The following is a 15,380-nucleotide window of genomic DNA, read 5'->3' on the forward strand; positions in this document are numbered from 1 at the left end:
ACCTCTGCAGGATCTCTGCCAGGAAAACCCCCAGTGGGGTCACGAAAAGTGCCACTCAGCGGCTGCGTTCCCCTGCCCGACCCTCGCGTTAGGAGGAGGAAGGTGGTGAGGGCCTGGCAGCGATCACTGGGCTGCGGACCGGGTGGGACGTGCAGAGAGACGCTTAGAACGCCCTCGGGAAGAGGTGCATAAGAGCGAGAGGGGCTCGGACGGGCAGGAGAAGGTCTCGGGTGGTGGCGGTAGCTGTAGCCCCCCACCCCTCAGCCGGACGCCCCCTCCCATACCCGCCAAGCCCAAGGGAAACGTCCTTGGGGCCCCCGAGCTGCTCTGGCTTGGTTTTTAAGGAGGGGGTGCCAGGTTCGGGGGACGGCTTTGGACGGGGTTCAAATGTTGCCTTTGCCACTGATTTCTGGTGTGACCAGGCCCCGTGCTTTAACTGAACTTCTCTCAACTGGACGATGGAGGATATCGGTCTCCATCTCTAAGGTGTTTTCCAACACCAAATTCTGCAGTCCCTTTATAGGTCAGCTACCACTTGTTCTTCCTCTTCTCTACGCCCCCTCCCCAATCTAGAGGAGGCCAGAAGGAAAGGCTGGGGGGGGACCCACAGACCACAGGCTGGAACCCGAAGATGCAGCTGCCCGCTAAAGCGAGCCTCGAACTTCTGCTCCCAAAGGAATAAAGGGGAGCCCGAGGGCTGAGGCAGATTCAACCCCCACCCCGCTGACGTCATTCCCACGTACGCGATGCTCAGCGAGGTTTGTGGTATTTGCGGGCAAGGTTCTCGTTTCTGTTAATAACTGTGATTTAAAAGAAGGGCAATGGCAGCGTGGGGGCCTGAGAGTTGCTGTGGCCTTTGTCCCCAGCCACCGAGTGGAGCACGGGGCGGGGCAGTGCGGGGCGGAGATAGCGGCTCCAGCTCGGGCGCGTGCGCGCCCCTCGCGCTTCCGTACAACAAGATGGCGGCGCCCTGTGCGCTGCTGGCGGCGGCGCCGTGCTCCCGCGCTCCCCGCCCCCAGGCCGCCGAGGACCGCTGGGCGGCTTCCCAGCGAGAGGCTCGCGGGGCTCGGCTGCTCTGGGCCCGCCCCCTGCCCGCTGCCGCCCCTGCTCCCGCTCCAGCGTCCCCCTGAGTCACGGTGGTGCGTGTTCCCGAGCCTCTGGGCCCCGGCGCGGCTCGCGGTAAGCCGAGGGGCCCCGGGGGTGGGGGCCGGGGGGGCGGGGAGGCTGCGGGCGCGCGCTGGTCCCGAGGCGGAGCTCGCGGCCTCGGCAGAGCATCCTCAGGCGGGGGGAGCCGCGGGGCATCGCACCGGCCGGGCGCTGCGGGGTGGGGGCGGGGGCACCGAGGGCTCCTAGCTGGGGTGAGCAGGGGTGCTGGGCAGGCCAGGACAAAGGGCGAAGTCATCCCCGCTCCCACCGCCGCGCGCCGGGCTCTGTGCCAGCCGCCTTGTATCGATCACTCGCTTTATCCCACTGCCACCCTGCGGGGCAGCGGCCGCTATGATCCCCATTTTACAGATGGGGAAATCGAGGCAGGCAGAGACCAAATCACCCAGCTAGGAAGCCGAATTTGAACCCAGGTCTTCTGACTCTGTACACTCTTTGCCCCTCTGGGGTTCCGCCCCAGATCCCGCCGACTCCTGCGGCCCCCGAGGTCTCTTCCGATTACCCGAACCTGATACACGGCATTTCAAAGACTTGTCTGGAACCCCCAGACTAGTTGGGAAAATAAAGAGGGTAACTATCCATTAGATGCAGATTATATAAACGCCGGTGACTAGATCCAATCAGAGCTGCAGGAGTCCAGATGGGCGAGGCTCTGTAGGGAGCTGGAGCTTGAACTTGGGCCACAATTGATTTACCGACTGAGAGTAAAAGCTCATCTTCAGAGTGGCCGTAGTGAATGAATGAATGAATGAGTGAGTGAGTAAATGAATGAGTGAATGAATGGTAAACAGCACTTATTAAGCGTTTGCTGTGTTCCAGCACTGGCTGGAGGGCTGGGAATGCACACAGGAAGAACCCCTGCTGTCAGGGAGCTCACACTTTCATAGGCAGAGTCCGCACCTAGCACACATTTATTTGACCTCCGGGGCTGATGGAGAGTCCAGGAAGCCCTAAAAGTAGGACAGTGGAGTGGGGGGTATGGCAAGGCCTGGAGCTACTGAGTATGGAATGAGAGGGGAGGGGAGGAAGGGTACCTGGAGACATAGAAACTGGGCAAGTTATAAGATCAAGTTATAAAGGTCTCAGGAGATGGTGGGCAGATGATGGGGAAACAGAGCTGTCCAGCAAGCAGCCCAGCCTCTGGGGGAGGCGGGAATGGTGGCTCTCCCCTTGGGATGCTGGCCACCCCCAAATGGATGGGGCTGGAGAGGGCGGGGTTAGGGGTATGGTGAACTTTAGAACCACAACAACTTTTCTTTAATAAAAAAAAAAAAAGACATTTTAGACTAATGACTCAGCAAATACAATCTCTTATACAAAGTAATGAATTAAATATTTACAAAAGTCTTAGCATTTAACAAGGTAGAACCAAGTAAATTAACAAATAGACCAAAAGAAGTTTTTGTTTAGTATCCTTTTCTATGCCTTTTAGAAACTCTACTACTTCTGTCTTTCTCTTATTTCTTTTCTTTTTCCTTTTTTATCTAGCTGTCAATATGTGTGCAGTTCTGAATGTGCTGCTTTCAGTTTTCATTATTTCTTTGTAGGTCTTCCCATATTTGTTTGTTTGCTTCATATTTGTTATTTTTGTGGAACTGTGATATTCCATTACATTAGTATTTTGGGAACAGAGGGGTTTAGATCCAAACCTAGGATTTCATTGGTGTAAACTGTCTCCATTGATACAAATAACTTAAAGTGTTGTAGAGTTGCCTGGGGCACTTTATAGGATCTTAAGTTTAGAACTGAAAGGGAGTTTAGTGGTCCAACCCCCTGATTTTACAGATGAGGAAACTGAGGGTCAGAAACTTGGCCAAGGTCATACAGGTTTGCCTATGAGCACATAGTGGATATATGTCAGAGACCCAGCTCTGAACCCAGGTCTTTCTAACTCCAAAGCTGATCTTGTATTCAAAACATCTTACTGTTTCTAATAAATTTATTTAGTGATTCTCAAATTGTTGGATGTATAGATTGTTTCAATTATATATGTATGTATGTATGTATTTAGAGAGAAAAAGTAGGTATGGATATTTTTATACAAATAGGTCCTTTCCCCCCTTGTCATGTTTTAAAATAAAGTCCTAACACTAGAATCCATTGGGACAAGGTCAAAGCTCTGATTGCATATTGCCTTCCCTAAATGTTTGTCAGTCTAGCTACAATGTATACAAGTGTCTATTTCCCAACAGCCCCATCAACTGGAGCTTTAGAAATATATGAGAAACAGTGTTACAGAAATAGGAAGATCTGAGGTAAAGGTCCACCTATGAAACATACTGATTTAATGAACCTCGGCAAGAACCATGATCTCTAGGGTCTCTAGGATTGTAAGATGTAGATATACATTGGGAGAGGGAGTTTCCTCATCTGAGAGTTCTTTATACCAATGAAATGACTAGACTTGCCCAGTCCTTATCTGTCTGTCTGTCTGTCTGTCTATCTGTCTTTCTGTCTGTCCATCTATGGATACATTTTATTTTGTGTGTGTATATGTGCATGTGTGTATATATATGTATATACATATATACCCACATACAATAGTGTATATTGTATAAAACATACACAATTGTATGTATGTGTATATATATATAATAGTGTATATTGTATACAATATATACACAATGGCATATATATGTATATATATATGTGTGTGTGTGTGTGTATATATATATATATATATATATATATACAACAGTATGTAGTTACCCCTTCCACATCTCGGGAGTTAGGGGCACAGCAGCCCCCCCCCCCATCTGGAAAATCCTTGTAAAATTTTTTGGCCCTGTTTTCATACTAGAGAAGTCTGAATTATTATGGTATTAAAAGATAAAATATGTTGATGTTATACAATATTATATGTACATTTTATGCATTAATGAATTTCTAAACTGTTTCTGTGTAATCTGCTGGCCCCTGTGTGTTGTCTACAGCTTCTGCCAAACTCCCCTGATATTCCCATTTAATTTCTCATACTGACCCACAGTATATCAAAACCTCAATGGGTAGAGTTGAAATGTGGATGGGATAACTGTATAATGAATCTATACAATATGATCTATATAAGCATATAATACAGTGCATACATGTAGACGTAGACACACACACATGTCTATGTCTATAAATTTTTTCTAGTTACCATGCTACTAGTCAGTGTAAAGTGGACACAGCAGCTGTTGAATGCCTGCCCCTTGAAGATGCTCCTCCCTCTACTCTCTCTGTCTTGTATACTGATTTATATACATTTTGTCTCCCCATTAGAATGTGAGCTACCTGGTTTTTTGTTTTGTTTTGTTTTGCTTTTGCTTTGTATCACCAGCTTTTAGAACAGTGTTTGGCACATAGTAATGGCTTAATAAGTGTTTGTTGATTGGCTGACTGATTGTGTGCTGTCTCCACAGAAGTATGACTAGCAAAATCACAAGTTCTTGAAGCAGAGATATGAGATATGAAGAAGAAACCTAGGTCTTGGCTCAGCTTCTCACTGTGCAGAGCAGTGGTGTTAAGAATCGTTAAGGGGTCCCCTGGTCCTGTTGATAGTGGGCAGAGTGCTGGGAATCTGGAATCCGGAGGGACTGGGTTTAAATCCCAACCCCCACACCAACAGTGTGAGCCTAGCTAAGCCACCTGATCTTCCTCTGTCTGATTTTCTACTGCTATAAAAAAAGGTAGGGTTTGGACTCGGTGGCCTCTCAGTCTGGGCTCAGAATGTCTCATGTGTTTTTGCTTTCTCACATAAAACACCCTGGTAATTCAGGGCTTCTTAGCCTGAAAAACTGGTCTTATTACTTCAGTGACTATTTCAACATAATTGGTTTCTTTTGTAATCCCGTGTATTTTGTTTTATGCAATTAAAAACACTTGGTAAGAAGGGGTCACCTTAGTGCTATTGACTGAGGGTCCAGGCCACAAAAAAGGTTAAGGATCCCATGGTGATGGAACTTGACCCAAGCAACAACAAACTACCAAGCTAGGGCATTTCAGGTCTTGTTTAGAGTGCGGCTGTGGGGAAGGAGGAAGCATCAGAGAGTTTCAGTACCTCTTACCCCACTCGGAGAAAGGGGAACGATGCAGTCACCAAACTCTCCTGTTACTGATGCAGGCCTGGAAAATTCCGCTTCCATTGCCAGCCCCTCCATTCCCTTGTCTGGAGTTCCTTCTCAGGTCCCAGATGAATATGATATGGGCTCCTTCTCTCTGCCCTGCTGAGCACAGGCTGCTAGGAAGCTTCCCTAAAGCCATGGGGCCTGCTTTGATCACCTTCCAGCTGGGGGGATGGAGTCTAATTAGTGTTTATGGACCTGCTCTTTGTTATTCCATGACTTAAGATGTCCAGGTGCCAATTATTTCTGTAATGGACATCTCTGTTGAAAAAAACATGGCATCCTGTTCCCTACACATCTCCCCCTCAGTTGTGGTAGTTAGCATCCCAGGACAGCAAGGGACCTGGGGAAAAAACCAAACTTCACAAATACTCTTACAATCTATTAGAAGCTCCTGTGACAATAGGGTTTCCGATTTGCCTCAATCCAAACAAAAGTGTAGAGTGTTAGACCTGGTTTACTTAGTCCCCAACCCCACACCCCACTCACTCTCTGGCCTGCTGGCCTAGAGGAGAGGATGAAATTCCTTTTAAATGTGTTCATCTGCATTACAAAATGTCACCTGTACAAAACCATAAGTGCCAAATTATATAGGTTTTTTAAAATTATGTGTCTTAACACAATAATGACAGTAATAGTCTTCTTGCTTCCATGATCCCTTCCAATGTCTTTTCATTCTGTAGTTTCCCCCTTGGACTTCATTATTGCTTATTGATGAAGATGCCATTTTTACTTAGTTGTAGCCAGTGTGTGGATGGTGGTTGTTAGTCTGCTGTCTTCCCTCTTTTCTTATGATTTAGGATCATAGATGAAGACTTGGAAAGCACCTCAGAAGCCATCATTTACAGATGAGGAAACTGAGTTTCAGATGCAGTGATACATTTAGAGGGTGGCGGAGCTGGGAATCACACTCAGGGCCTCCCACCCTAAGCTCATGTACCTTGCTGGCTTCCTTCACCAGTCTTACCATGTTTCTTTGTGTTCCTTTTTTCTTTGAACATAGAAGCATTTACACAAGATATTTCTTGCAAAGACTTCCTGGGAACATGGTTCCTAAAGTGTTTACTGTAGCTCAGCAAACATTTTACATGGAAGGTATCCCGCCGGCCCTGTCCTCCAGAAGCTCATAGTCTAACCGGGGTTGGAACAAGCACAGGTCACTACTGGGGTAATAAAGAGTGGGGCGAGGGCCCAGGAGACGCTCAGGCAGCTGGCCACGAATTGCTGGAAGGCAGAGACTGCATCTGTGCGGGGAGGACCTGGCCTCTGGAAAGGCTTCATGGCCCTGCTCTTGCTCTGTATGATTTCATTAGGTGGTCTCATCCCCACCACGGTTTGTTGTCATTACGCTCCTCCAAACCCCCCAGTCTCTTTTCCAGTTTCTACCCCCTTATCTTTGACTGCCTATTAGACATCTCCAACTGGATGTTCCACAGACATCCTAAACTCAGCATGTCCAAAACTGAACTTGCTCTCTTTCCCCCCCAAGTCCTCCCCTCTCCTTAATCTCCCCATTGTTGTCAGGGGATCCACCATGCTCCCAGTCACCCTAGCTCAAAATCTAGGTGGCATCATCTGCTCACTCTCCCCCTCCTACCAGACCCCTTCTCTCCTGGGACACTGCCACCACCTGAGGGCAGGCCCCCATTCCCCCCTCCTGCCTGGCCTACTGAAATAGCCACCAGTGGGTCTGCCTGCCTCAGGTCTCCTCCCTCAGTAATTCCATCCTCCATTCAGTCAACAAAGTGATTTTCTTCAAGCACACATCTGATCGTGTCTCTCCCACCCCCCATTCAATAAATTCCAGTGTCTCGTTATTATCTCTAACAAAGGGTTTTCTAATCCCTTGTTTAGCTTTTTAAAATATGTATATAATTTATTTATTTTTAGTTTTCAACATTCACTTCCATAAGATTTTAAGTTTTAAGTTTTCCCCACCTCCTCCCCCCTCCCCAAGATGGCATACAATCTGACATAGGTTCTACATATATGTTCATATTAAACATCTTTTCACATTAGTCATGATGTAAAGAAGAAATAGAACTAATGGGAGGAACCACGAGAAAGAAGAAACAAAACAAAACAATAAAAGAAAAAGAGAGCAAATAGTCTGCTTCCCTCTGCATTCAGACTCCAAATTTCTTTCCCTGGATGTGGATGGCATTTCCCATCATGAGTTTTTTGGGGTTATATTAGATCCTGGCATTGCTGAGAAGAGCTAAGTTTATCAAAGTCAGTCATCAATGTATCTGTTACTGTGTATAATGTTCTCCTGGTTCTGCTCATTTCACTCACTATCAGTTCATATAAGTCTTTCCAGGTTTTTCTGAAGTCTGCCTGCTCATCATTTCTTATAGCACAATAGTATTCCATTACATGCATATGCCACAACTTGTTCAGCCATTCCTCAATTGATGGATATCTCCTCAATTTCCAATTCTTTGCCACCACAAAAAGAGCTGTTATAAATATTTTTGTACATATCAGTCCTTTTCCCATTTTGATGATCTCTTTGAGATATAGCCCTTGAAATGGTATTGCTGGGTCAAAGGGTATACCCAGTTTTATAGCCTTTTGGGCATAGTTCCAAATTGCTCTCCAGAATGGTTGGATCAGTTCATAAGTCCACCAGCAATGCATCAGTGCTCCAATTTTTCCACATTTTCTTTAACATTCATCATTTTCCTGTTTTGTCGTATTAGCCAATCTGATAGGTGTGATGTGGTACATCAGAGTCATTTTGATTTGCATTTCTCTAATCAATAGTGATTTAGAGCATTTTTAAAATGACTATAGATAGCTTTAGTTTCTTTCTCTAAAAATTGCCTGTTCGGATCCTTTGACCATTTATCATTTGGGAAATGACTTGTATTCTTATAAATTTGACTCATTTCTCTATATATTTTAGAAATGAGGCTTTTATCAGAGACACTGGCTGTAAAAATTGTTTCCTAGCTTTCTGCTTCCCTTCTAATCTTGGTTGTGCTGGCTTTGTTTGTGCAAAATCTTTTCAATTTAATGTAATCAAAGTAATCCATTTTGCATTTCATAATGTTCTTTATCTCTTGTTTGGTCATATGTTTAGCTTTTAAACCCCTTCCTAGCCTAGCCCTTTCCTACATTTCCTGTGTTCTTAAGCCTTAGTCCCCTCCCTATTCTCTATGATCCAGTGACATGGTCACTTGACTCATGCATTTTCCCTGGATGTCCCAGTTACTTGGAACTTTCTCTCTCTCCTTATCTCTACTTCCTGACTTCCCTGGCTTTCTTGAAGCCCCAGCTAAAGTCCCACCTTCTTCTACAAGAAGCTACCTTTCCCGGTCCTCCCCAATCTTGGTGCTTTTCCTCTGGGACTCCCACCCCATTTATCCCACATGTATCTTGTTTGGACATTTTTGTGTGTTGTCTCCCCATCAGACTGGGAGGTCCATAAGAGAAAAGACTGGCTTTTTTTTTTTTAATAGTTGCTTAAAAAATGCTGGTTGTCTGACTGGTTTCGTGGAGGAGGCATCACCTAAATTGGTCTTAAAGGAAGAGAATGACTTCAGTAGGAAGGAAGGAAACTAGTATTAAGCACCTACTATGTATCTGGCTCTGTGCTAAGCACTTTACAGATATAATCTCATTAGAATGTCTACCTATTAACTTGGGGTCATGGGATTCCAGAGTCCAGCATCCTCACTTTGCAGAAGAGATAGAGATAATGGGAAGCAATAGAGATAAGTGGGAATTAATTCCAGGTATGAGTGATGGTGAGAACAAAGGGACCAAAGTGGGAGGAGAAATAGGGCCTGTCCAGTTGGGCTGGAATGTAGAGTATGTGAAGGGATCATATGAGGCAAGGGCAGCCAGGTGTCCTGGGGCTAGAGCACAGACCTTGGAGTCAGAAAGACCTGAATCCAAATCCAGTCACAGACACTTCCTATTTGTGAAGCCCTGAGCAAGTCAACCGCTGCCTGCCTCAGTTTCCTCATCTGCAAAATGGGAATGATAATAGCACCTACCTCCCAGAGTTGTTGTAAGGCTCAAGTGAATTAATGCCTTTGTGCTGACTTTTGGGACCCCCTGTATTAATTCATTTGGTCCTCACAGCAACCCTGGGAGGTAGGTGCCATTATTACTTAAACTTGAAACCACACCAAGACTTTTGGGACACACTGTAGACATAAAGAATTTTGTGAACCTTGACACTCTTTACAAGTGTCAGCAGTTATGATGAAAGTCGGAGCCAGACCATGGAGGGTCTTGAATGCCAGGGCCAGGAGTTGAGGTTTCTTTTGGTATAGGGTAGGTCATTGTAGCAGGTATTTGAGTAGAGGGCTGACCTGATCAGAGCCAGGCTTTAGGAAGAGTTCTTTCCAGTCTCAGCTTGGAAGGTATACAGTTGGAAGAGAGAGACTGACTCGGGGTGGTTGTAAATCTACTTAAACCAGCAGGGGAATGGCCTGTTGTCCTTTGGAAACTGTGACCTAGATTCATTCTTCCACTTGCTAAGGCTGTTTAGTCACTTGCCCAAGGTTCTGTATGCAGAAATTGGCAGTACCGGAGCCCGAACTCAGGTCCTACGACTCCAGATTGAAATCTCTGTTCTGTCCTTATTGTGGTTCTTATTCCTTGAGGGTGGGTCAATGTGTCCCAAGCATGGGGCCCTCTTAGAAGTGGTGATGCCCAGGAGTCTAGAGCATCTGCTCACGTAGAACCCACAGGTGTTAAGGGGGTATGTCGGGCAGCGTCATCTTGTCCTCCCTCCTCATTTTACCGAGAGGGAAGGGGAGGGTCCCAAGTCCCAGGAACAGAACAGTGACTCCTTTGTTGTGGCTGTTGTCCTGGTGGCTGTTTTCCTCTTTCTTAGGAAATTGGATAAACCCACTGAGGATGTCCGAGAACCGTGATGACAAGCCTTGCCCAAGCAATTCAGAGCATACCCTGGAAGATGGCGTAGAGGCGGCTGATGAATCTGTGCGGAAGAGGATCCGGCAGAGCACTCCCAGCCCGCAGAGACTGCCCCGGCCTCAGTGTAAGTGCACGAGCCCCCTCTCCCTTTTCACCAGCAGCAGAGGGGCAGTTCTGGTCACTGAAGGCTGGGTGCATTAGACTGTGCCCGCCCCCTGTTTGAGGTGACTGGCACACACACTGCATGCACGGAGGAGCACGTGATTTAAGGGTGCACATGTGGCCAGTAATTAACATTGGAGAAAAGCTGCTTGTCCTTTACCAGCAGGACTTGGCTCAATGACTCACCAGGGTGAGTCCCGTGAGGTTTCTCTTACGTAGGAAATGAATATTTTAGAATTATTGATCGGCTGTCCTTTCTCCTGCCTCCTGGGCAGCGCAGCTTCTCTGGACGTTTTGGTAGAGCTGAACAAACAACAATGATAATAGCTGACATTTATATGCCGCTTTTTTTTTTCCAAATTGGTATCTCATGGCCTTTTATTTTTAAAATATTAAAGCATAGGGTCATAGATTTAGAGCTACAAAATATCTCAGAGCACATCAACCCCCTTATGTTAAAAAGGAAGAAACTGAGCCCCAGAGAAGTTAGGGAAATGACTTGACCAAGGTCATATTGGTACCAAGCATTCAAGGAAGGATCTGAATCCAGGTCCTTTGACTCCAAAGCCATAGCTCTTTCCGCTCTTTCATCACTTCCCAAGGCATTTAATCACCTTCTAACTTGTCTTTCAGTGCCTTGGGGCAGGGTTTTCCATTTCTCACTTGCCTGGATCGAACTCTCTGCTCTGATAAATAAAACACTGAATAAAATCAACCAACAAAGCCACTACAGCTGGGAGTCTGGGTGGCAGTTTGTGCCATAGTCCCCTCTCAGTGCTGAGAGGAGAGGGTGACTGACATTTGTAGAGGACGTCAAGTCCTTTCTTGTTTGACCCACGTAGACAGCCTTTCAGCCACTTGCCCGCCGGCAGCACTGCCGCGTCACTGTGGATGGACCAGCTGAGACTCAGCGAGGTTAACCGACTTGTCTGTGTTTAGATAACAGGTAGATTTTGAAGGTGGGATCTGAACTCTGTCCGTCCTGGCACCAGAGCCAGAGCTTTCTTTCCTGCTCCATTCTGCCTCTCTGCCTACTTTTTTTTTTTTAAACAATTTACATGATGCTTTACATGTATTTTCCACCTTGATCTTCCCAACAATGCTTTCAGGTCAGTACTGTGAGTCTGATTCTCCCCATTTTACAGATGAGAAAACTACTGCACGGTGTGTGAAATGTGCTGTTCTCATTGAAAGGTCTGGCTTTTGTGTTTTCCTGCAGGGTTGAGCAGGTTACAGTGTTGGTGGGTTTGTGCATGTCTGTGAATTTACCACATCCTATCCCCACGCCCCAGGGCTTGCCTCCCAGGAGTTTGAGAGGACTTCCTTGGGTGAGCCTACCACATTCAATGCTGAGGCTGGAGTAGAGGCTGGTTTCCATGTGCTCCCTAGAAGCTGCCCCGACCTGTAATTTTTTTTGCAGGCTACTAAAAAAAATGGCAAATGCATCAAAAACTGAGGTGGTTCCTTTTTTTTTTGGAAGGACTGCCATAGTTTAGGAATGTCAGAGGGATGCTGTCTCTTGAAAGTGCAGTTGGAGAGCTAGAATAAGTAAAGACATTCATTCCCAGCTCTCTGGGTGCTCTTAGGAACTGCTCAGAACCCTTCCAGGTGATCGTTTCGCTCTTCCTCCAAGCATCCCTCCTGTAATGTGGTTGTCTTGGAATTAATTAATTCAGTCATTCATTAATATTCATGAGTGAATTCATCATTCATCATTAGACACTGATCCTCCCTTGGGCGATTCGTCCCCAAGGAGAATGTAAGCCCCTTGAGGGCAGGAAGCATTTTTGTTTTGTCTTTGTGTGCTCAGGAGGTTGCACAGGGCCTGGTGGATCTGCCCCTCTCTTGCTCCTCCGGGTTCTCGTCTCCAGGCTTGTGGGTAGGAAAGTGTGGCGTGTGGCGTGGTGCATCTCCTGCTTTCTGTCTTGGCTGCCTTGGGTGTGGGAGTGAGCAGATGATGGTCATTTGGAGGAACTGGAAGACTCTTAGCCTGGAAAAGACTGGGGGGGGGGGAGCGGTGCCCATGATCCATGATAGCTCCCTGTGAAGTATTTGAAGGAGTGCCATGTGAAACCGAATCAGATTAGCCCTGTAGCCCCAGAGGGCAGGCCTGGGAATAAGAAGCTGAAGAGACAAGTCCATGCTTGATGTGAGGAAAGCCTCACTAAAAATGGGAGCTCTTCACAAGTGGAGGGGCTGGCTCTGGAAGAGGCAACCCCCCTCCCCCACATCCCACCATGGAAGCAAAGGCTGGGTGCCAACATGCAGGTATGTGCTTCGTGCTGCAAAAATGCCTTCCAACTCAGATTCTGTGACTCAGGGAAAATTGATTTGTGACTGTAAGTTCTCATTAAAGTCATCTTTGATCTGTGGCTACAGTCACTCTTTGTCCTGTTGCCAGCTGCCCCTTGCCCTGCCAGGGACATCTGTTTCATCTGTTCCCATTTCTCTTTGCTGGGTAGCACCTGGCGTTCATCTGGGGCCGCTTTGTGAGCTAATCTGTGCAGTTTACAAAAGCTGTTTAACCTGGAAAAGACCTAACAGATCATCAAGTCCAGTGCCCTCATTTCACCACTGAGGAAACTGAGACCTAGAGAGAGGAAATGATCTTCCCCAAGGTCTCCCAGCCCATGGGAGGCGGGTCTCCTGCCCCTGCTGTGTCTTACCTGGTCCCTAAAACTCTCCTTTCATCCTCCCCAGCTGCAGTGTCCTGCGTCCTTTTTCCATTCTAAGGGAATGGAGGATTCACGGATCTAGAGGTCTGGAAGCATGAGTACCCTCTGAGTGGAGGATTTGGAAAAGAAAAAACACAGATGTGGTGAGCAGTCTCCTGGAGCCTTCCCAGAAGGAGCCAGCCTCAGGGTGTGGATTGTAGCAGTCACAAAGCTGAGACAGGAAGAGCCGGGTTCAAATTCAGCCTCAGACACCGTGGGACCCTATGCAAGTTTGCCTCAGTCTCCTTAGCTGTAAAATGGGGCTGATAACAGTAGCTACCTCCCAGGGTTTTTGTGAGGCTCAAATAAGATAATATTTGTTTAAGTGTTTAGTACAGGGCCTGGCTGATAGTAGGTGTTATTTAATGTAAATGCTTATAGCCCCCTTCCCCCCAGAAAAAAAATCTCAGGAAGTCTCCCATTTAAAAAGTAACTCATGAGAGGTAAACCATAACCTTGGAACATGTAACATGAAGCCGCGTTGTAAGGACAGGAGTTTTTAGTGACTGAGAGGAGATCTTGAAAACCAGACTCTCACAATTTTTCCAGCACTGATTCAGTGGCAGACGCTCCCTAGAATGGAGAAGAGCAGTTTATCAGAGGGAGCACGATAAAACAAATGAAGGGAAGTCTGGGTTTGGAAGAGGCCTGGGTTCTAATCCTGCTTCTTACACCTCACTGTCCATGTGACTGTGGACTCCGAGCCTCAGTTTCCTCATTTGGGGACTGGAGATGGTGATCCCAGCCCCCACCTACACGTGGAGCATCGCTGTGCAGAAAGCCCTTTGGAAGCCTCAGAAAGCTTGCTCTGCCAATGCTTTCCATTCTCTCCAGGCCAACTGTTGGTCCATTATTGTGTGGCCTTGGGTGAATCCCCTGCCTCCTCTGTTCCTCATCTGCAGCATGAGTGAAGTGGATCAGATGGGTCTCAGAGGGCCTCTCTGCCCTGAATCCATCATTCTCAGCACCTCAGTCTCCCGGGAAGGCCTGTCCTGTGTAGATGATGGAGTAAATCTGTCGGGCTCTCCTGTTGCAAGTGACCAAATTATCTGTGAGCCAGTCTCTTATTCATTTGGTTGGAAAATCATTATTCCTGAGCTGATAAAATTGAGTTTGTGAATCTGCAAAGCCAAGGATCGGCCCCCATACTGTGACATTCCCACCAAGGTGACACGGCCCTGCCAGAGACAGCCATTGGCTTTGTCCTCACTGCTTCTGGGGCTGCTCCGTGGGCCACCGACTTAAAGATTGCTTGAAGTATCTGTCTTGGCATGTATGCTGCCATCTTCTAGGCAGAGGAGAGTGGTCACCACCCCTTCTCTGCTCCTTCTGTTTGGCCCAGAATTTGATGCCTGTAGGGGCCATACTTTGTCTGCTGGTCTCCCCAAGAACATACTGATTTGATTTGGTTTCCAGCTTCTCAAGGTACTGTGAAAATGACCAGATTTAGGGTGGGACATCTAGGGGCAGGTTGATCTCCATGCAGTTTTAAAGCACCAAGCTTCTTCACAGTTCATGCTTCTTCCTCTGGCTCTAGTTTCCCTAAAAAGCTGGAGTGAATTCTCATTTTGTCTTGGTAGGCTTTTTGGACTTCTCTTTTGTTATGTTTGCAAGTTCCAGCACTCTTAGATGACGGAATCTTGAGTCCAGCCTATACCTGGACAGGAATCCCCTCAACAGCCTAGCCAACAGGTGGTGAGCTAGCCAGCCTTCCCCATCAGACCTCCAGAGAGGGAGGGAGGGAGGGAGGGGTTCCTGGAGTCAGCCTCCGCCTTGTCTGGGATATATCCAGGTGCTGGCAGATTCAGTCCTAAATGTGGCACAGCCAAGTGGAGAGAGAGCCGGCCCTGGAGTCTGGAGGAACCAGGTTCAGGTCCTGCCTCTGACCCAGGCTGGGGGATCCCAGGCAATCACTTAATCCTCAGTGCTGCTGGACAACTCCTTAGGACTAGCAGGCTCCAAAGCCAGGGACAGCTGCCTTAGTGGAGGAGGTTTCCTAATCAAATGTATTTTAAATTAAAAAGAAAAAAACCTACTGTCATTGAATAACTAGAGGAAAATGAAGCTACTCTAGATGGACCTTTCTCTGGTGAGTAGCCAAGAATCAGAAGGAGGCCATATTTATGGGCCCTCATTGTCAGTATAAAATAATACAATAGTAATAATATTTATTTAGTGCTTTTGTGTTTGCAGAGTGCCTTACAGTTCAGCATCTGATCCTTTGCAAATTCAGTATTATCTTCTTGCCTAGCTAACTTGATTCTCTAACCAAATTAACAAGACATTGATTCGTAAATCAGAATGAACATTCTTCCTTTAGAAAAGGAAAGCCGTTTAATAGATC

At 46.8% G+C, this 15,380-nt stretch overlaps 1 protein-coding gene across 3 annotated transcripts in view; it reads left to right on the forward strand.

Moving 5' to 3' along the window:
* Positions 1–1,042: 1,042 nt before the first annotated feature.
* TCP11L1 (t-complex 11 like 1) overlaps positions 1,043–15,380 on the forward strand; it is a 39,022-nt gene continuing 24,684 nt past the window's right edge. For 2 of the 3 annotated variants that reach the window (XM_069091382.1, XM_069091383.1), the window contains exons 1-2: positions 1,043–1,179; positions 10,120–10,284. In XM_069091382.1, coding sequence (XP_068947483.1) covers positions 10,143–10,284 — 142 coding nt within the window. In that variant the 5' untranslated portion in view covers positions 1,043–1,179; positions 10,120–10,142. Of the gene's footprint in view, positions 1,180–10,119; positions 10,285–13,022; positions 13,141–15,380 lie in introns of those variants that run through there. The other variant, XM_069091384.1, reaches the window with a different exon arrangement.

The sequence above is a fragment of the Petaurus breviceps genome, unplaced genomic scaffold (genome assembly GCF_028583685.1).
Source record: "Petaurus breviceps papuanus isolate PSGF00001 unplaced genomic scaffold, PetGlider_PUasm1.0 188, whole genome shotgun sequence".
Lineage (NCBI taxonomy): Eukaryota > Metazoa > Chordata > Mammalia > Diprotodontia > Petauridae > Petaurus > Petaurus breviceps.